This window comes from Hordeum vulgare, chromosome 2H (genome assembly GCF_904849725.1).
Source record: "Hordeum vulgare subsp. vulgare chromosome 2H, MorexV3_pseudomolecules_assembly, whole genome shotgun sequence".
Classification (NCBI taxonomy): domain Eukaryota; kingdom Viridiplantae; phylum Streptophyta; class Magnoliopsida; order Poales; family Poaceae; genus Hordeum; species Hordeum vulgare.
In genome coordinates this window covers 608,642,265-608,664,415 of record NC_058519.1, presented here as the reverse complement: position 1 = coordinate 608,664,415, position 22,151 = coordinate 608,642,265, and the positions used below count along the sequence as shown (strand labels likewise).

General features: G+C 41.4%; 1 protein-coding gene across 1 annotated transcript; it reads left to right on the top strand.

Moving 5' to 3' along the window:
* The first annotated feature begins 8,377 nt into the window (after window positions 1–8,377).
* Window positions 8,378–21,523, top strand: LOC123427749. Its single transcript, XM_045111867.1, has 14 exons — window positions 8,378–8,492; window positions 9,266–9,805; window positions 9,909–11,048; window positions 11,507–11,831; window positions 12,807–13,062; window positions 13,156–13,372; window positions 13,973–14,322; window positions 14,504–15,025; window positions 15,520–16,720; window positions 16,825–17,178; window positions 17,390–17,627; window positions 17,974–20,537; window positions 20,623–20,762; window positions 20,914–21,523. Exons 1-14 carry the CDS (start codon window positions 8,412–8,414, stop codon window positions 21,236–21,238), a joined length of 8,253 nt encoding a protein of 2,750 aa, XP_044967802.1. The 5' UTR covers window positions 8,378–8,411; the 3' UTR covers window positions 21,239–21,523.
* Window positions 21,524–22,151: the final 628 nt, after the last annotated feature.

Sequence of the window (22,151 nt, the reverse complement as noted above, 5' to 3'; positions counted from 1 at the left end):
CTGATGACCCACAAGTATAGGGGGTCAATCGTAGTTCTTTCGATAAAGTAAGAGTGTCAAACCCAACGAGGAGGAGAAGGAAATGATACGCAATTTTCAGCAAGGTATTCTTTCCAAGTGCTATAAGTAACACTCGCAGATAGTTTTGTAGCAACATAATTCGTAACAAGTGACAAGTAACAATAGTAGCAAGTGTGCAGCAAGGTAGCCCAATCCTTTTTATAGAAAAGGACATGCCTGAGAGTACTCTTATATAAAGCAAACTCTCCCGAGGACACAATGTGAATTACTGTCTAGTCATGTTCATCATGTTGAGTTGATTCACGTTTGTTACTTTGATAATTTGATATGTGGGTGGACCGGTGCTAAGGTGTTGTTCTTACTTAAACAATAAACCCACTTATGATTACCCTCTCTCGCAAGCATCCACAACTACGAAAAAAGAATTAATATAAAACTAACCATAACATGAAACATATTGATCCAAATCATCCCCTTACGAAGAAACGCATAAACTAGGGTTTAAACTTCTGTCACTTCAGAAACACATCATCTACTTGTTACTCCACAATGCCTACCCTTAGGTATATAACATGGTAAAGTGTCGTGTAGTCGACGTTCACACGACATCACTAAGAAAAGCAACAATATACACATCATCAAAATATCGAACGAATACCAACTTCACATGATTACTTATAACAAGACTTCTCTCATGTCCTCGGAAACAATAGTAAATACTCACACCTCATCAACATGTTCAATATCAAAGGTTTAATAATATTAATTAAGGGAGAGGTGATTTCCTATGCACGGTGGTAGCTACACACCCTTTGATATACGTGCCTTTTTTGGTATAAGAGATGTCGGGTTTCAATGGCATTGACACAGCTGCATTTGTTTTGTATATGAATGACCTTTTCTCACTTTTATTAGTCTTTTTGTTACCCTTTTGACACAATTATATTTTCATTGTGTAGAAGGGGCGTTTCTCACTTCTCTTGGTCTTTTTTCCTTGCCTTTTTGGCATAATTGCATGTCTGCTTGCCTGGCTCGTACAAAACCATGATATTTTAAGTATAGAGTAATTTTTCATATTTAAAAATAAATTATCAAATTAATTAGAGATAAAAATTGGGGACCCCAAGTGATGTTTTAACTACGAGTTGATGGATATACTTCTCGCCCCTCGTTGGTTACCCCAAGTGGAAGGTGCACATGTAGTCAGCAGCAAATTTCCCTTACACGGGGACTGTAAGGTTTATTGAACCAGGAGGACTCCGACGATCAACAAGTAGGTGTCCACTGCTCTGGCGCTAGCAGAAGACGTGGACCTGCACACAGAACAAATAACTTTGCTCCCAACGAGTGGACAAAGGTTGTCAATCTCTCCGGCCTTGTAGTTTGCAAAAGATCAAAACACAAGCTGGAATAGTGATAGTGATTGCAATGGAAAAGTAAATAGAGCAGTAAATGGTGGAGGTGTAAGCAATGGTGGTAATATGGACCTGAGTCACATGATGTTCACTAGTGATGTCTCTCTCCCAAAAGACGATAAACAACTATGCTTGGGTAAACAAATTACAGCTGGGCAATTGACAGAATTATAAACGCACCGCAATGCTAATCATTCTACAAGAAAGTTAGAGGCTCAAAAGTAATGGGCAGTACGCCAAGACAAGTAGATCGTTTATTCATTAGCATCTACTTACTAATCATCCACCTTGAGATATCTATCGAGAACATCTCGCTGGTATTAAGTTGCGAGCCCCACCTAAAGTATAAACTCAAAGCAACGGACAACTACATTAATGAACTTTGCGTAAGGTAAACAATCCTTGCAACTGCGGTCATAAGCACCGTTGTTTTCTCCCTGGTGGCAACAACACATCCCCTAGTCTCATTTTTCTGTCACTCAAGCTAGACATCAGGGGGCTGAACCCACAATCATGCATAACGCTCCCTCTTGGAGTTACAATCTACTACTCGGCCAAAGCAATAAAAGGCAATGGAGAACATGCATGAATCACTAAAGAACATAATATAAAAGGATAATCAAATATATAACTCATAACAATCTGAACATAACCTCATAATCCATCGGATCCGAGCAAACCGAGCATAACAATAGCAGGGAAATTACATAGATGCCTTGATCATGTAGGGCAGCTCACAATGGGCTAATCATGGAAGCACAAGATTGGAGAGAATACATCACATAACTACTGGTCATGGACTCATGGTCCAAGGAGGACTACTCACGGCACGTCCGGGAAGCGTCCATGGCGGTGAAGAAGCTCCCGGAGGTCAATCCTCCCTCCGTCAGGGTGCCGGGAAGAGGTCTCCCGACGCTTCCGATCTCGGAAGCGCGGGTGGCGGCGGAACGATGGAGAAATTCACGATTCTAGATATGATCTAGGGTTTTCCCGTCTGAGAGGTAAATATAGGCCGAAGGAGGGCACCAGAGGAGGTGGGACCCCAGGCGACCTGTGGGCGCAGCCAGGAGCCAGGCCGCGCAGGGAGGCCGCCTGGGCAGCCCCTGGCTCCCCTCTGGCCCATCTTCGTGCTTCGTGAAGCTTCCGTCACGCTGATTTTTATATATTTTTCTCGGGATTTTTGGGACTTTGAAAATTTGGGTAAAAGTACGTGCAAAAAAGATATCAGTAGACAGAAACTAGCACTGGGTGCACTGAGTTAGTAGGTTAGTCCAAATATGTGTAAAAAGATATAAAGTGTAGGAAAACATATAACAAAGTCACCCAAAAGATCATGGAACAAGCAGAAATTATAGATACGTTTGGGATGTATCACCATCATGGGTAGCAAATTATTTCTCTTAGTTAAGGATCTAAACATAATATCTTCCACCAAGTAATCTAACAAGCATCAACTACGAGATGTAATCAACACTACTAGTAACCCACACGTACCAATCTAAGGTTTTGAGGCAAAGATTGAATACAACAGATGAACTAGAGTTTGGAGATGAGATGGTTCCGATGAAGATGTTGATGAATATTGACCCCCCACGAAGGAGGAAGCGTTGGTGATGACGATGTCTTCGATTTACCCCTCGAGAGAGGAATTCCCCCAATATAATCTCTCTACCGGAGAGCGAAAGGGCCTCTGTCGATATTATTATTATGGTTTTTTCTAGGTCAAAACACGTCATATAGGAGAAGAGGGGGTCGGGAGTCGTGCTGGTGGACCACGAGGAAATAGGGCGTGCCCTATTGGCTCATGGCCCACAGGTGGCCCCCCTCTGGTATATTTTTGACCCATTAATCCTTGTGTATTCCATAAAAATTCTCTGTGAATTTTCAGGTCATTTGGAGTCCAGTGATTTTTCACCCTTTTTTTGGTTTTCAGTTCCAGAATTCCAATTTCCAGTAATTTCCCTCTTTGTGGTGTACCTTGCATATTCACAGAGAAAGTGCATAATAATTGTATAACGATGAGAAATAATGATCAAGAATATAGTACATATTAATAAGAATTCATGATGCATATTGGATGTATTGACTCCCCAAGCTTAGACCTTGCTTGTCCTCAAGCGAAACCCGAACTCGATAATAATGACCACATGATTTCAGAGAGAGATGTTGATAAAAATAGAATACAAACATGAGGGCATCATGAACATTTGCATAACAACAAGGGTTTCATCATATAGCTTCTCATAAAACAAGTAACGATATACCCACAATGGTTGAAGTATGAAGCATAAAGTTTATTGGCAAACAACAATCCATGTTCTTAGTCACCGAGACAATCATAATTCATCATATCTCACAGGAGAGTCTATGTAGGAGCTTTTATATTAGCAAGCTCACATACTCAACCATCATTTAGTCTTCTATGATTGCTACCACTCATTGCATATTTTTGGAGTTAATGTTTTCATTGGACACATAGTAAGATAGGGGCTTCATTGTTTTGCCACCCAACTTATTTACCTCAAGGATAATGTCAACAATACTGGTTCATGGTCTCCTACATTCAACTGGATATATATATATATATGGATCAATCCCCAACACACGATGCTTGCCAACTAGAGAGTTAAGAGGTTGGATTAGGGATAACTTTATTGACTCTTGCACCAGAGTAAACACATGAAGATACAAGAAAGGCTTTCGGAGAGGGAAACAGAGGTTGCCATGCACTTTTAGGTTGGATGTGCAAACTCTTAATGCAAAGGAATGTCACATTATATTGCCCCTTATGATAGCAAACTTTATTATGCACTCTCTCGCTTTTATTTGTTTGCCATCAGAAGATCGTACAAAGCTTATTTTCCCTTACAACCTTGATTTCATAATTGAGGGAAATACTTACCCACATTGTGTTGTGGTAACCCGTTCCTCTTCAGGAAAAACCCAACGCAGATCACAAGTATCAACCGCCAGCTTCCGATCGCTAGCTTCTCATGATAAAGCCGGGATCGAGTGATCTATTTGGCTACACAACTTCTCAGCTCACACGAGGGAGCGAGCTTGACGCCCAACAAATTGCTCCTATTTTCCCATTCAGATAGACATTGTAGTAGGCCAAGAGTCCAAACATTGTGGGAATGATGTGATGGCCCATAAGCCTGGTAGGTTGTAGCTTTTTTTAGCAAAAAAGCTCGTGCGGGGTGCGTAGGGGAATGGACGAGCGCTGATGGCAAAAGAGAAGACGTGCAAGCGAATCAGTATGAGAGGGCCTCACTTTGCAGTGGTAGGGACCGGTAATATCCCCTCAATTCTCACTTCCCTGTTTTGGAGGAGCTGGGATTTCTCAATTCCACAACTCTCACATTCCGTTTTTAGCCAGCTTCTCATAACCATAACCATAATTGAACCATTCAGCTCCACTCCACACATGGAGTTGATGAGTTGAGAAGCGAGAGGGCTCCTGACAGACCCTGATTTCTATACAGAGCCATACACAAGAGCACTCACACATACAATTAGGGCTATTACCTCCACCGCTGAGGGACTAAACCTGTATATTTTGTTTTGTCATCCATTTGCACCTCAGTAGATCAAGCTCTATACATACACCTCTCTTACTGTCAGATTTATAACAATGACAACATGTCTTGGTGGGAGTGCAACGATCCACTTGCCTTATACACTCGTGTTAAGGGAGTAAATAAAATCAACATCAATCTTGACTTGAAAATGATTTTAGCGAGGTTGTTTGATTAGTGATATAAAGTTTTCGCCCCCACAACGCCACGAGCCAATTGCGGGCGTGTGCAATGAGTTTCCTATAATGGTCGAACTCGCATTTTTCCTTTCTCTCCTCATGTATCTCTTGTTGCCCGAACAATGTACTTCCGTTATGCAAGTAATGAAAAAGCGAAAAATGGTTCAAAAAGATTCCTCACTTGAAAGCATTTTCTATGCTTATATCCCAATTATATGTGATTCCATATTCTAAGTAGATTTTAGCTCAAATATCTCCTTACCTTACAAAATAGGTAAAGTTTCGTCTTATGTTCCTTTCTTTGATTCTCCCTTCCTAGCCACCTCCGTTTTATGTGTTGCCGTCTTTTAACAGTTTTCCTTAAAATCTGTCTTAACTGCCTTACGTCCAATTGGTTTGCCAAATAAAATTGTGTTTTTTGGTAAGTCAATGATTCAACTCGTAACTAAAGTTATTTTTGATACACAATTACATTAACATTAAAATGACTGTTAAATCATGGAGTGTCCGTGTTGCAATGCACAAAAAATAATCTAGTATTGCTAAAATAATCTTCATTTTTATAACATTTGTAGGGGGAATTCATTTTCTACGATGTTAAAAAGAAATTAATTAGGCATCCCAACGTCGTCCGTCAAATCGCCCGCAAATGTCCAGTCATTTTTTCCCATTCAACGCGTAGACACAAATGTCCGTGGACGCATTTGCATTTGAACTTTTGTAAACTGAAAGCAAACCCAAGGAAGGTTTTGCGGACCGACGAAAGAAAGGTGACTTGCATGCAAGTCGCTGCCAACGAAAGGAAGGTGATTAGCATGCAAGCCGCTGCCCCGTGAAAGGAAGGTGATTAGGATGCAAGCGTTTGGCGAAATGTTCGTGGCATGTTCTGTTTATTTGTCGAAAGTCACTGATCACATGCTTGATGTTGGTGGAAGCCACTAGAGTTTCATCTTTGATGGAAGCTAGTAAGGCTTGCTTCACGTGCTAGCAACAAGTGAACCGCGCTAGTTAAAACATGCCAACGTTTCTCGGAAATCACTAATCATTTTTTGCGAAAACCAGTAATCAACACTACAAAAAATATGTTCATCTTTAACCCCACATTTTGGTCATTAAATCGTTATTGTTTTAAACTTATGACGATATTATGACCAAATGGTCATACAGTTCAAGGGTTTGGACCCTTTCTAACATGTTAGCGTTTAGCAGAAGCCACTAACCAATTTTAGAGTAATCATGGCTTGCTTCATGTGCTTAGCTAGCCATATACGACATTTGATGGAAGACTATATTTTAAACTAAATAGTAAAGCCAAATATATAATGTATAATATTAAAAGCAACTCCAATCGCGTGAACGAAACAGACGCGCATTTTGTCCGTTTAGGTCGACGTGTCCGTCCCCTTTTTATAAATGGGTCGGTCATGTGCCAAACAGATGGATCCAAATCTTGTTCTTATGGTCGGTTGGCATCCATTTTTGATCACACATTTTTTTTGAATTTGTACGTTATTTTTATTTCATCAAATGCATTCCAATACCTATATTATTTTACCAATTCTTCTCTACGAATACAAGATCAAAGAAAACAAGAATCACAATTAGACATTTTAAAAGATGTCTGACTTTCATAACTGCCTCTACTAGTTGAATTAAGATCTTTTCTATGTGTTGATTTGCGAATTCTTGAGCTTAACAACGTCTTTCTTCCTTGATTCTAAAGAATTGGACGTTACTTCCTTGTTGGTCTCCTCTTTATTTTCATCTATAGCTTCAATTTAAGCTAGAAGTGCATTAACATCTAACAAATTTCGTGAGATTAATAAATCAATATATTCTTCTTCCGAATATCAAAAGTTGCATCTCGTCCTACACACAAAATGGAGCAAATAAGCTACCGAAATTCCATCGAATCAAAGAGCAAAAGGCCGCACGAAAAGCATACCTCGTTTTTCTGCACTTGACGAACACCCAACCGAAATGTTCCGACGTCCAAGAAACACGTCAGACGACATGCAACGGGCAATCGTCGCACTTTATAAACGGCAATGATGAGCCGACAAGATTTTGGGCCAGCGCCGAGCCAGGGGGACGATCGACATCGGCTTTGCCCGTGGACCAACGATGGTACAGATTCGAGCGGCTAGAGGCGGATTGAGCGCTTGCATGCGCCACCGAGGCATTGCGCAGACTGCATGGACCGGTGCTCGACTAATCCATGGCAAGCGCGGTCCGTCAGTGGATGTGTTGCTGGGTGGAGGAGGGAGGGGGCTGGAGAGCAAGGTAGCCGAAAAAATGGGCGTCGGCCTAGGGTTTATGCACTTGCTGGTGACGGACGGGGGAAGGGGATAAAAATGATGAGACTGTGTCACCGACGGACGGACCAGGGAAAGGAGCACGCGGACAACGAACGTGTTCGTTTGGTGTATGCACGGACACGAATACGGTGTAAATTTAAACCTAAAATAGATCACAAACGAAAAAAAAAAGAACACGCGTTTGTATGAATCGACACGTTGAAAGTCTTGAAACGCGCGTGAAACAAAATGAGCCTTTGGCGCGGGTTAAAGTTGCTCTAAATGAATGACCGGATCCATATCTACGCCCACGACCGACAACATCCGCGACCGGACAGTGAATCGGACGACATTGGATGTCCCCGGATACCGGGAAGAGGAAATAGGAGGAACGAGGCAAGACCGAGAGACACGTTTTCACCGTACCTGTAATTTTGACCACCACCAGTCCACCACGAACGACTTCACCGTACCAGCCCCACACGGTAAAACCGGAGGCACCTCCCCCACTCTGCGAACCGTGCGCCCGCGCAGCAGCCCGTCCATTCACCGCGGCGTCCCCGTTTACCTTCCCCGCGAAAAAGGGGCCCGACTCCCGAGCCCGAGCCCGAGCCCGACCCATCCCATCCCATCCCATCCCATTGATCGCTCCCTCCTTCCCTACAAGCAAGTCTAGAACCCCAAAACCAAAAGCCTCCCGACGCGACGCAGCAGCATCTTCACAAGATTTCCGCCCGCCCAGCAGCACCAGTAACCCCCGTCTTCCAGCAGCAGTCACCCCACCGCCGCCTTTGACTCGGAGCGACGAGTACTCCTCGACCGACGCCCCCTTCCTCCTCGTCCTCCTCCTCGCGAATGCCGCTCGCGGTCCGCTCGGGCGCCGGCGCGTGACTGGCAGGCCAGGGCGGCGCGCGCGGCGGCATGGCGGAGGCGGATTTGGGGGACGTGGTGCTCTCCTGGTCCATCCGGGACATCAACGACGACGGCCTCTACAGGGACAAGGTACGCCCGTCAACCATCGATCCATAAACCCTTCGGTCGCCGCCGCCAGTAACTCCGGACGATGATTTCCGCGGTCGCCAGCTTGATCCATTTTTGCCCCCCCCCCCTTTCGAATCTACGCGCGCGCGTACCGACTCCGGAGCGCGCGGCGCGTGCCAGGCGTGCATATGCATGCATGCTAGGTTTCCGATATCCGTTGACTGAATACTACTAGTCGCCCGTAGCGCACTGGTCTCGTCGGTACCGTGCAAGTGCAACTGAAGGCGTCATCTGGACGCCACGCGTCAGGCAGGTGCGGTCGGCATGTCCGTGCAGCCTCTGCTTCAGGAAATTGGATGCTGCTGTCGCTTGTTTGGCGCCAGCCGCGGCTGATTCATAATTCATAATCGTGAAAACACAAGCGCTCTAATTATGCTAATAATGTACTCGTAGCATAATCGACAAATGCCCCATTCCGAAAACTGTAGATAACACGATGTTAGTAGTAGTATGAGTTATCAGATGTTTCTGTATGCTGGTGACACAGATTTGAAACTACTACTGTATGTTTTACGACAAGTTCTGTCTTTGAACAAGCTGATTATGGACACGAGCGGCTTATGCCCTGCATTTTATCCTTGCTTCATCTTGGCGTAGATCAAATTGACCACATAGCGCTGCTCTGCTAGGTTTTGATGCCAGAATTAATTGCATGCCATTTCTGTGCTCAAGCAATTAGTAAAGAATCTTTTGCTAGCTATAACCATATTTTCATTTATACCCTTATTATCTAGGTTGAGACTATTCCCTGCAAATTCAAGTCAGTTGATCACTATCTCCAATCGTATCATCCACCTCTGATTGAAGAAACGAGGTCAGATCTGTGTTCATGCCTTGAACTCATCAATGAAGCGCCCTCGTCGAAAATACTTTCCATGGAGGTAGCAGGAAAATCAGGATTATACTTCATGGATGTGGACTTTTGGGACAATGGTGCTGGTTTTTCCACTGAGGCATATACAGCAAGGAATGGTGATATATTCATTTTGTCTAGCTTGAAACCCGAATCTGCAGAGGACCTTAACCGCTACGGTGTGACGTATTGCTTGGCAATGGTTACTGAGGTTTCTTTGGATGATGAATACCAGAAGGGTTTCAGAGTTAAAGTTGCAAAGGATATTGGTTTGGAAGAAGAAGACTTGAGTAAATTCAGGCATGCAATATTTGTCACTAATATCATGACAAATATACGTATATGGAAAGCGCTTTCCTTTGGCACGCACATGGATAACAACTTCACAGTAATCAAGTCACTGTTAGCCCCAACAAATTTGGTAAGTTCACCTGGATAGTTGTGTTTTAGTTACTTGCTTTTTTCTTTGCCAGTATGTATTGGTCTCTAACCTTTTGAGTTCCTCATTTTTGGGTCTGTTGCAGGGCGATGATGTATGTGGTATCTGTGTTCAACAGGATGGGGGCTTATTGCCTTCTCTGACAGAGCAATTACTATCAATCAAACTTAATCAATCGCAACTGGACGCTATTGAATCTGTGATCTCAGCTGTACGATGTAGGCATATGAACCTGTTGAAGCTTATATGGGGTCCTCCAGGTACTGGAAAGACAAAGACTGTTAGTGCTTTACTATGGGCTTTGGCGTGTGTGAAATGCAGAACTCTTACTTGTGCTCCCACTAATGTTGCTGTCGTTGGAGTTTGCACCCGTTTCCTTCAAAACTTGAAGGAGTTCAACGAGCACATTGATGAAAATGGTCTACCCTTTTCTCTTGGAGATGTCTTGCTGTTTGGGAACAAGTATAACATGGACATCACTGATGATCTTGAGGAAATTTTCTTGGATTTTCGGGTGGACGACCTTGTTGAGTGCTTTTCATCGTTGTCTGGATGGAAGTACAGAATAGCTTCGATGGTATCCTTTTTTGATGACTGTGTGTCACGTTATGATATGCTTCTTGAAGATGAAGGAAATAGTGATCCCGTGAGCTTTCTGGACTTCATAAAGAAACAATTTGATGCCACAGCAGTAGCTCTGAAAAGATGCATAATGAATTTGTGGGTTCACCTTCCTGGAAGGTGCTTTTCTCGTGATAGTGTCATAAATATATCTTCATTGCTTAATATGCTGGAAAATTTTGGGACCCTTCTGTGCAATGCAGACTTGACTGGAGAGTGTTTGAAAAGGGCCCTTGGTTGTCTGTCAACTGAAAACTCTGTTTGTGCACAGTCTATATCTTCTATTGAGAAGGAACTGAACGGAGCAAGGTCTTCATGCCTTAAATTGCTTAAAGATCTGCTACACTCTCTTAATTTACCCACTGGAGTAGACAAAAACTGGGTCCAGAGCTACTGCATACGTAATGCTACACTTCTTTTCTGTACTACCTCTAGCTCTTACCGGTTGCATCACATGGAGATTGCACCCCTTGATGTCTTAATTGTTGACGAGGCTGCTCAAGTGCGGGAGTGTGAGTTGGTGATCCCTCTACGTTTGCATTGGTTGAAGCATGTTGTTTTGGTTGGAGATGACTGTCAGCTGAGTGCAATGGTTAAAAGTCAAGTAAGTATCAACTATATGGTGTCATCCAGCCATCGGTGCAGTTGGCTACAAACTCCTAATGCTAAAATGCGACAACAACTTTTTAGTTATTGGTGCATGTCTCTACAACACTAGTAATCATGCATGTCTTGTATAACATATTTCTTAAAAAAATAAAATTTTACCTTAATTGATTTTTTAACGCTGCTAAGCCTATGAAGTTTTAGAATTGAGTTGGAAATGGCTGCATTGGGTAATTTTCATATATATTTTTAAGTTTGATTGGTAAGACAATCTATGCAACAGTTTAGGTGGCTAAAAAAAGAAGCTGGATTTGGTGTGAGTTTTTTTTTTTTGATATTTGGTATAAGTTTATGGTAGACTGATCCATGACAATCTTAGTTCTTACCTTTCATTCGGAAACAGGCTGGACCTGTTCATGATAATCCTACTTCTTGTGTTTCATTGTTTATCTTCAGGTATGCAAAGAAGCTGGCTTTGGTACAAGTCTTTTTGGGAGATTGGTTATGTTGGGATTCGATAAACATTTGCTGAATATACAGTATCGCATGAATCCTATTATTAGCTTGTTTCCAAATGCTCAGTTTTATGAGAGGAAGATTTTAGATGGTTCAAATGTCCTGTCACCTAGCTATAACAAGGATTATACATGCTTCCCGTTTGATAGCTACACTTTTATAAACGTCACTGATGGAAGGGAAGATAAAGAAGGCACAGGAAACAGTCGAAGAAACATGGTTGAAGTTGCTGTTGTTTTGCACCTGATCCAAACCATTTTTAAATGTATGTTAGCTGAATCTTATCTTTTCTTCCAACCTTAATATCCTGCCTCAGTATCCTTGGTATTACCTCCGTCTGAGTTTATTGCCCCCCACCTCGTATTTTGGGTCAAACTTTGACCATCTACTCCCTCCGTCCCAAAATTCTTGTCTTAGATTTATTTAGATATGAATGTATCTAGTCATATTTTAGTAGTTTGATACATCCATTTTTGAACAATGGTAAGACAAATTTTTTGAGACGGAGGGAGTATAAAACTAACAAAATGTTGCCTCTGTTCAGGACCATGTCAAACTGACGTGGACCACGTCAGTTATTTCCAAACGGAGTATAAATTATATGATAGGAAAAAGTATACTGTTGGATTTGTATGTGAAAGAGCTTTCCCATAGTATAATTTTTATGACATATGGTTTACTTTTGTTAGTTAAACTGATGGTCAAACTTTAGCCTAAAAAAAGGGGGCCTAATAAACCCGGATGCATGGTGGTATTACATGCATCTTTAGAAGCTTATAGGGTCTTTCTTGTATTACATGTTGCATAACCTTCATGATAGAAAGGTGATCACTGTAATAGTTTATGTTCAACAATCAGTTTGTTACCTGTGTATATCTTTTGATTTGTTTACTCCATCAATCTGGGCTTATGAAAATTCAATTCCCTACATATGTCTGTCAGCAAGCCCACTGCTATCCACTTCCCTGTTTAATAGAATAATGTTACATTTTTATTTACTAAACTGAGAACTTTAAGTAGATGATATGAAGACATCATGTTCTGTTAAGAGTTGTTGGCCACTACATGTACTAATTTACTGGTATTTGTTTTTACCTTCAGAGCTGAAAAGTAATGCTATGTCAACAGTAAGCTGATACAGAATCAACTGCAGTTTGCTAAAGAAAATTCTCTCACCTGCCTTATGCAAAATCGACCCCAAAAGCTCAATAAAGACTTAGCAGTTTAGTTTTTTCTGCAGGTTGGAAAAGTATGGGCAAAGTGCTCAGTGTCGGTGTGGTCTCTCCATATAGTTCTCAAGTTGATGCAATTAAAGGTAGACTTGGCAAACAATATGACACATGTGATGGCTTTCATGTGCGAGTCAAGTCTATTGATGGTTTCCAAGGAGAAGAGGATGATATAATAATACTATCAACAGTTAGATCCAACAAGTCAGGAGTTGTTGGATTTCTTGCTGATAACCAACGAACAAATGTTGCACTTACCAGGGCAAAGTGAGCATTTTTTCCGGTCCTTTGTTTTATTACTGTTCAAAGTATGTCAGATTGATAATATTGTTTTTCTAATGGATGCTTTATTTGATGCAGACACTGTCTTTGGATTGTTGGTAATGCTCATACACTGTACAAAAGTGGAACTGTCTGGACAGACCTTGTTTCTGATGCTCAAAGACGTAAATGTGTTTTCAATGCTACTAATGACGCATCCTTATGTAAGTTGGTTTTGCAAGTAAAGCAAGATCTTGATGAACTTGAGGATCTTCTTAATGCTGAGTCGGCTGTTTTCAGAAATACCAGATGGAAGGTAAGTAACATAGTGATGTTAGTCAGTTTGACCTTGACCATATTTTTGTGTGCTCCCTCTACGTGTGCGTTTATTTACCTCCTTTTCTTTTTGCTGGTAGTTTAGATTGTAACTTTTTCGTCTGTTGGTTGGCTTGGCTTCACCTAGGGTGGCTGTTCCATTTTGCGCTTTTGTGTAGCATGTTTAGATGCATGCTCAAGAGAAAATTTAAGTTGGTTCGGTTATGTGCATTTAATGTATTGGAATGCAAACCACATTTACGCACAATAGTCTGATAAGACTCTGCTTGTTATCAGGGAGTATTGGGTTTATTGATATACAGTTCCTTTATAACATGTTTTTTTGTGTGTGGTCATGAACAAATGTGTGTCTACTTCTTGGAATAATCCTTGTGGTTTGCTTGTCTCTGTTATGCTGCTTGTAATTAAGATTTGGAGGGACATGTGCTACTTTGCAGCATGGTATGCCAATATATGATTTTTTTCCTCTAGATTACAGACCATCTTGTAACTCCCAATTTTTTAAAAGAACATACCTATTGATACATTCTTGAGTTCATTCTTTCTCAGACTCTATTTTGTGTACTCGTAAATTCAACAGGTCATTGTTAGCGACGAGTTTAGAAAGTCTTTCACCAAGCTAAAATCATCACAGCTCAGGAGGGAAATACTCCAAAAGCTTATCAAACTTGGCGGTGGTTGGAGGACGCCAGTTAGGAACTTGGATATACCTGGTGTTTCCAATTTTGCAAAAGTATACAAGATCAGGGAACTTCATCTTATTTGGAGTACTGACGTGGAGAAAAGTGAAGGAAGGTATATCCAGATAATAAGAATTTGGGACCTACTGTCACAACAACATGTTGCAAGAACCGTTCAACGTCTTGAGAGCGTATTTTCCATGTACACAGATGATTACCTGGATCACTGCAGAGGGGTGCAGACCCTCGGGTATGTGCTGGTCATTTTTATTGGGCATCCTTTGTTCCTAGGATTCTTTTACCTTTGATGCTTGAAATTGAACTGTTCATAAATAGTTATGCTTTGAATGGGCTGCTTGTAGACATTCTTCTTCTTATTATTTTGAATAATGTTCTTCTAATTCCTTGCCTCCTTTTTTGGTGGTTTGCAGGAAACTGGAGGTTCCGATGGTTTGGGATGTTGAGCATGATATTATTCGCTATAAGAAGGATTGCAGAGTTGATGCCCAGGAAGAGCATGATCTAGTGGATACATCATATGCTATGGAAAATTCAAAAGTTCGCGAAAGCTTCTTGCTGATGAAATTCTACTCTTTATCATCTGGAGTGGCAAAACATTTGCTGACAGCTTCTGATGGTTCTGAAATCGATATCCCCTTTGAACTAACTGATGAAGAGAAGGTGATAATCCAATTTCCGCTCACTAGTTTTATACTTGGGAGGTCAGGCACCGGAAAAACAACTATATTGACAATGAAACTGATTCAGAAAGAGCAACAGTCATTGATTGCCTCCCAAGGTCTACATTTGGATGGAGATTATTTATCAGGGCTTGATGAAAAAAATATTGTGCCACTGAGGAATGCAGGAGAAAGTTTTGTGAAACAAGTGTTTATCACTGTAAGCCCAAAGTTGTGTTCAGCCATAAAAAATCACATTTCTGGACTTAAAAGGTAAGTCTGTTGAACTAGAGCCCTATTTGAAGTTTACACGTGTTTAGCATTTTCAACATTATTTTTGTACATAAATATGTGTGCAAGTTGGTCCTAGATATTTTTTAAATGTACTCACTCCATTCTACTGTACTTATAACTTCTTTTTACTAGTGGGGGTACTGTATTTATAAGTTCATACTCTTTAGATTCTTCCTTTGTCATGCCCTTTCAAGGGTTAACATTTTTATCCATATGAAGCACATTTCTCTGGGTAATTGAATAATTATAAAGAACACTGTACTTATGGGGATTAACCCTCGTCCGATTTGTATTGAAAGAAACGGTAACCACGAACTCCTCTTCGTAGGCGAGTCCTTGAACATGGTTGGTTGGGCCGGGCATGCACCCATGTGTCACTAGTTTCAAATGATATTTACTGATTCTTCTGTTAGTTATATGATTATATCAACCATGACCCGCATATTACTTAATAAGTTATTTCAAACCTGTAGGTTTGGCTCTGGTGATGTCTCTGATCAGCCTAGCATTCTTCACATGCATGACATCATTGATGACCAGGAAGAGTTTACAGATATACCTGACAGTTTTAGCAATCTACCTCATGAGCATTATCCTCTTACTATAACATATCGGAAGTTCTTGATGATGCTTGATGGAACATGCCGGACATCATTTTTTGATGTGTTTTATGGTGAACTGCAGTCTAGCATTGATAGAGGGCATTCAAACTCTCGCGCGCTGCAAACTTTTATTGAATCGAAGGAAGTTACCTATGAGAAATTTGCTGCTGCCTATTGGCCTCGTTTCAATGCAGACCTGACCAAGAACCTTGACGCATCCACTGTCTTCACTGAAATAGTTTCTCATATAAAGGGTAGATATCAAGCAAGCAGTCCTTATATCAGCAAGCTTGGAAGACAAGATTATGTGATACTCTCAGATAAAAGATTTTCATCTCTGAACAGTGAGAAGAGAGATAGGATTTACAATATTTTTGTTGATTATGAGAGTATGAAATCCTCTGCCAGAGAGTTTGATTTGTCAGATTTTGTCAATAGCCTTCACACTAGTCTTGTATCCGAGGGCTACAATGGAGATCTACTGGACTTCGTTTACATAGATGAGGTGCAGGATCTAACCATGACACAAATAGCACTTCTTAAGTACGTCTGCAGGAACTTCAAGGAAGGCTTCCTTTTTGCTGGTGACACCGCACAGACTATAGCAAGGGGTATCGATTTCAGGTTTGAAGATATTCGTTCACTTTTTTATACTGCATTTCTCTCAGAAACGGAAGCATTTAATCAAGGACGTCAACATGGAAAGCAAGTCAAACTCTCTGATATGTTCCAACTTACTCAAAACTTCCGCACACATTGTGGCATCCTTCACATGGCACAAAGTATCATGAGCCTTTTGTACTTCTTTTTCCCGTCAAGTGTTGACAAGCTTAATCCAGAGACTGGCCTTGTGTATGGAGAAGCACCCGTGCTGCTGGAGTCTGATAATGATGAAAATGCAATTATGACTATATTTGGAGAAATCAAAAGTAAGCATGGTAGCATGCATGGGTTTGGTGCTGAGCAAGTCATATTAGTTCGTGATGATGCTACCAAAAAACAAATTGTTGATCTTGTTGGTAAACAGGCTCTTGTTTTGACCATTGTTGAATGTAAGGGCCTTGAGTTTCAGGTATGAGCATCTAAGTTCACTAAATTTATGTCCATTTTGCCAAAGGACTGCTAAATGTCATGTTATAAGATTTTGAGTATTCTTACTTTGAATACATTGTGTAGGATGTGCTGTTGTACAACTTCTTTGGCTCGTCGCCCTTAAGAAACAAATGGAGAGTTCTGTATGGCTACATGAAAGATAAAGATATTATAGCACAATCTGAAGAGATCTCTCATCCGGGTTTCGACAGAAGCAAGCATCATCTTCTCTGCTCAGAGTTGAAGCAACTCTATGTTGCAATCACACGCACTAGGCAAAGGCTGTGGATATGTGAGAGTACAGATGATTACTGTCGACCAATGTTTGACTACTGGAAGAAGTTGTGTCTTGTAGAGGTTAGATTACTTGATTCTACCCTCGTTCAAGCAATGCAGACAGGAAGCAGTGCTGATGATTGGAGGCTACGGGGAACAAAGGTCAGTGATCTTTACTAGTTTGCTGTGGAAAACCAGTTTACCTCTTTTGACCTTTTATTTTCCTGAAATTCATGGACTTTTTTGTATGACAAATGGTCTATGTATACAGAAATATTTCTAGAGGTGTAATTGTGCATGCCTACTTACAATTTTAGCGTACTTCTCTTTTGAAGTTGTTATTCCATCTTAGAAGTGCTCTTTTTTCTTGCAGTTATTCAATGAAGGGCAATTTGAAATGGCTACAATGTGTTTCGAAAAAGCTGGTGATACACACAGAGAGAAGTGGGCAAGAGCTGCCGGACTTGTAGCAACTGCTGAACGTGCCATGTCCTCAAATTTGGAGAAGGGCAACGCTCAGTTGCAAACAGCATCAGAAATCTATGAGTCCATAGGCATGCATGAGAAAGCTGCTACCTGCTATATCAAATTAGGTGACTACAAAAGAGCAGGTCTGCTAATTCTCCATAATATACAATCTGTATCCATACTTAAGAGATCTTTTATTCCATAACGTTTATCAAACAAGTTGTTCCTAAACACTTTTCCTAAAAGAGTTAACGTATACCGAAAAATGCTTTCGCCCCGCTTTATAAATAAAGCAAACCACCAAGCCACAACGTTCGACAACAGTCACACCAACACACACACACGCCGCACTGAAGGTAGCACAACACCACACGGCATCAAGGAGAGTTACCGTATAAGGGCTTAATTTTTTGAACATTTTTAAGGTCTTTTCATCACACTCCACGCAGCTCTATCTGACTAAACACTATTTTCCTTGCACTGCCATAGGTATTGTCTATATGCAAAAATGTGGTTCTTCCAGACTGGAGGATGCTGGTGACTGTTTTGCCATGACTGAAAGCTGGTCAGATGCAGCTGAAGTGTACTTCAAAGCTAAATGTTACACCAAATGTTTCTTGATGTGCTCGAAAGGAAAACAGTTATTCAATCTTGGCTTGCAGTTCCTGCAACAGTTGGAGGACCATTTGCCTGAGAATTCAAAATCCTTAGAGGTTTCTGCAATCAGAAAGACGTATCTTGAAAATTGTGCTCAACATTATTTTGTGTGCCGTGACATAAAGCATATGATGCATTTTGTCAAGGCTTTCAGTTCTATGGATCATGTGCGGGCATTCTTAAAGTCTAGGAATCTTGTTGATGAACTGTTCAGTTTAGAGATGGAAAAGGGTAATTTCCTTGAAGCTGCAGGAATGGCAAAGTATAAAGGGGATGTCTTGCTGGAGGTAGACATGCTCGAGAAGGCAGATCTGTTTGAGGATGCAACGAGGCTTCTCCTACTCAATATCACTGTAGATTCCTTCTGGTCTTCAAACAGTCGAGGGTGGCCTCCCAAAGGATACACAGAGAAGGAACGGTTGCTTGCAAGGGCCAAACAGATGGCAGAGAAGGTCTCTGAATGCTTCTACAGCTTTGCTTGCCTGGAAGCTGATTCACTGTCAGATATGGATAGGTCTCTTCCCAGTTTAAATTGTACTTTGCTTGATGGCAGAAAATGTGGAAACTTGTTCGTTGAATTTATTGCTTCCCGTTCGATTCTTGAGTCTCATCTTCAGTCCCAAGCCTCTGAATATAATTTGGAACTAGGACCAGGATCTGAAGATGACAGTAATTGTAATGATATGGTTGCTCGTAACCAGATATCACCCCAAACTCTAGCATATGCTTGGAATCACTGGAAGTCAATCATAATCGAAGTACTATCTCATCTTCACCACACTGATGGTCCAGAATTAAATGATTATGAAGTTATGTATGAAGATTTTTGCTCTAAGTACTTTGGGTTGAGGAAAGATGGTGAAGATGACCGATATGTTGTGCTTAACATGAATTCAAGTTGGCTCTCTAACGCAGGCAGAAATTCTTTGCAGCAAGATGGCAACAGATGTTGGCTGGATGTCCTTCAGTGTCACTCATGTGCTCAGTCTTTCCTGATGAATGAGTTGTCTTCTGTTGGTTTGAGTGTACTTAAGAAGTTGGAGACCATTGTTCAAATTTATCCAAATCCGGCATCTTCATATGCCCTGGTGAGAACTACCCTTATTATGAAAGAGATAGCTAACTTTTTGGAAGAGCCAGAGTTCAGTATGCCGAAAAGTACCATGAAGTTAAGAAGCTTCTCTGCTCTGTGCGAGCGTCGCTTTTTTGAGTTAGTTTTTCTTGTCTGGGGAGATGGGGCAACGAGGAGCCTCTTGCATATACTTGACTCACCAGCTTCATATGGTTTGATCGCTGATTCCCTTGGTGCAAATCTTCGGCCAAGAAATAAAAATTTGACTTACGGGCATCTTGGGAGGACAACCATGCTTCTGCTTCATGCAGCACATTTGGACGATGTGCTCATTTCAAGGCTACTACAGTACCTCGACAATGATTCTGAGTGGGCAATTTTTTTCCGACATTTGAAGAGATTTCTTGATACTGGTATTGATAGATCCTACTTGATCAAGAACTTTAGGGCTGCTCTTAATTTTACCTACAATGGTGTGATGTGGAGGAATGAACTGGACTACATATCCCCGATATGCTATGTGGGTCTGATGGAGTGCCTTGGTTTCTTGGCTTCATCGTGCCTTATACAGAAATGTTGTATATACGGCACAAAATCTCTGTTGCTCAATATGCTGGACTGCCGTACCAGCAAGGTTTACCTTGACACCTGCCTGGTATCTAATTCGAGCCCAGATCCTGATCTTGACGAGACGATATTCTTATCAGGGCGTTTCATATTTGAAACAATTATGAGTATCTTGAGAAACAAGAGTACGCTCTGGGAGTGGGTACAGAAGACTTCAACTCCTAGTTGTTCATACACTGCAGTCCTGTTGAGACTAGTGGTTACACTTTATCCACTGATCCTAACTCATGATGGTCTGGGGAGTTGCTATGAGGCCACAAATATTCTTCTGAAGTGTGGAGTCTTTAAGGATTTACCTCGGGAGTTCTCTCGTAAGATTGTGCATGTCCTGCAAATGAGGTCTCGCACGCCGGGCAACTTCAGAAGAGTGCTTGCTGATGCACTTGCTGCAATAGGAGATCGTATGGTAGTTATGGGGTCACCCAAAGACATAGCAAACATCCCAAATATAAATGCTGATATGATTAGCACAGAAGATTTGGGTGATGTTCAGAAGGTAATGGCTCTTCTTCGTCCTGAAGAGGCAAGTTCTGTAAAGCAAGAGACCACACTGCCTGAAAAGTCTGGTGGTAACAAAAACATTCCTAAGGCTGTACCAGCCAATAAGGCGGAGAGTACAAGTGAAATAGACTTAAGTGATGAGAATACTCTCTTCTGGGATAAGTTTGAGATTTTTCAAGCCAACAAGGAAGCCCAGGCGAGTCTCATGTTATGGTGCTTGTTTTGTTATTTTTCACTTTGTCCCCTTGCTTCACTCCATTCTAAAAGCTGATTTTCTGCAGAAAGATGCAAGGGTTTTTATTCAATTCCTTAGAAGTGTTGTTCGATGGATGGAGCAAACAGGCTTTACAGGAAAGGTTGATGCACAACTGTTGGAAGATATCAGGCGCATCCTCAGTGAATTCGAAGAATGCTTTGCCGGGTAAGCCAATGCTAAATTAATGCTAACTCTAAATTTCTTGATGGCAGTATAATGCCGAATTGCAATTGGTAGATCATAAGGTATGAGTGACATCTCTTAAAACATGACTAGGCCATCCCCAAAATATTCTGAAAATTTACCATTTGCGCAGGATGGAGAAGACAGCTTGCGTGACTCTGGAGGATCTATACTCGATATTGGGAGATGGTGAGAAGAAACTGGAGACGGTCGTCAGCTTTCTGTCCTCCGCAAGGGCGTCCATGAAAGAAGATGCCAGGAGGAATGTCCAGCCGCAGACTGATGGAGTGGTCAAACGGACTGGATATTCAGACAATGAACCTGACTTTGCAGGAAGCAACGAGGTGGAACCAATGAAGGAGGAAGCAGCGCCCACCGTCTCGACCTCGCAGAAGGCGGTGCAGAAGCACAAGAGCAAGAAGAAATCCAAGAAATGTAAAGGCCATGGCAGGAAGTGAGCCGCTGCAGCTGTAGCCCGTGGTGTAGTCTCTTACCTGCAAAACGTCGCTTGCATTGGAGAAACTCGTTTTGTACCATGGCTGTAAAAGTAAAACCAACGTATTGCACAGGCTCGTTTTGGCTTATGTTGGCTTGATGGTTGGTAGTGGCTGTGCATTTCGTTTCTGGGAAGGACGAGATGATTCTGACTCCGAAATTGTTCTTCTGCTCCTGAGTTTAAATGAGCTAATCAAAAGAAAGTGAAAAAAATACATTTAGAAAATTCTTAATTTCTTTTTTGTGGTAACCTTTGACAAAAGTTTTCTATGCTTAATTTTTTTTCATCATGAAACGACAATTCTGGAAGTCATGGATAAGAAAAAACAGTGCTCCAAAATGCTATAAGACTTTATGATCATTTTTGCAAGCAAATAGAACATTTGACAAAGGTTACCACAAATTTTTTTTGCTTTTTTTAAATTTTTATTTTAATGTTTTTCGATTTTACTGTTCATTAGGAGCATTTTAGCGTGGGTGCAAATACGTCACATACGGCTCCTGACTCCAGTGACCGTTCTAAAGTACCACGAGCATCTCAAACAACGTACCCGTAATTTGGCTAGCCAAACCAATTATGGATAGAGCAACGAGAAGATTTGAATATGCAAGCTTTTTCTTTGCTTTTACAACACACCAAAAATAGGATGCTCAGATATCCGAAACGATTTACATAAAACATGGTTCATTGCACAATTAAACACTACCCCCATCGTTCCAGATTCTAATGCATATGGTTTTTTGGCCTAAATTACAAAATGTAGCGTGCATAAGCTGTTTTGGACAAAAGTAGCCTCAGCTGGTTCACAAGAACCCAACAACAGACTCCACATGTTGTGACACAGCGAATCAGGCGAAGGACAATTCCCGTCCAAA

What these genes read in the sequence shown, in the direction of transcription:
- LOC123427749 (XM_045111867.1), top strand. Translation starts at nt 8,412, where the DNA reads ATGGCGGAGGCGGATTTGGGGGACGTGGTGCTCTCCTGGTCCATCCGG. An exon ending in TGTTAGCCCCAACAAATTTG is followed by an intron (nt 9,806 to 9,908) that starts GTAAGTTCACCT and finishes GGTCTGTTGCAG; the next exon opens with GGCGATGATGTATGTGGTAT. An exon ending in GTAAGGGCCTTGAGTTTCAG is followed by an intron (nt 16,721 to 16,824) that starts GTATGAGCATCT and finishes TACATTGTGTAG; the next exon opens with GATGTGCTGTTGTACAACTT.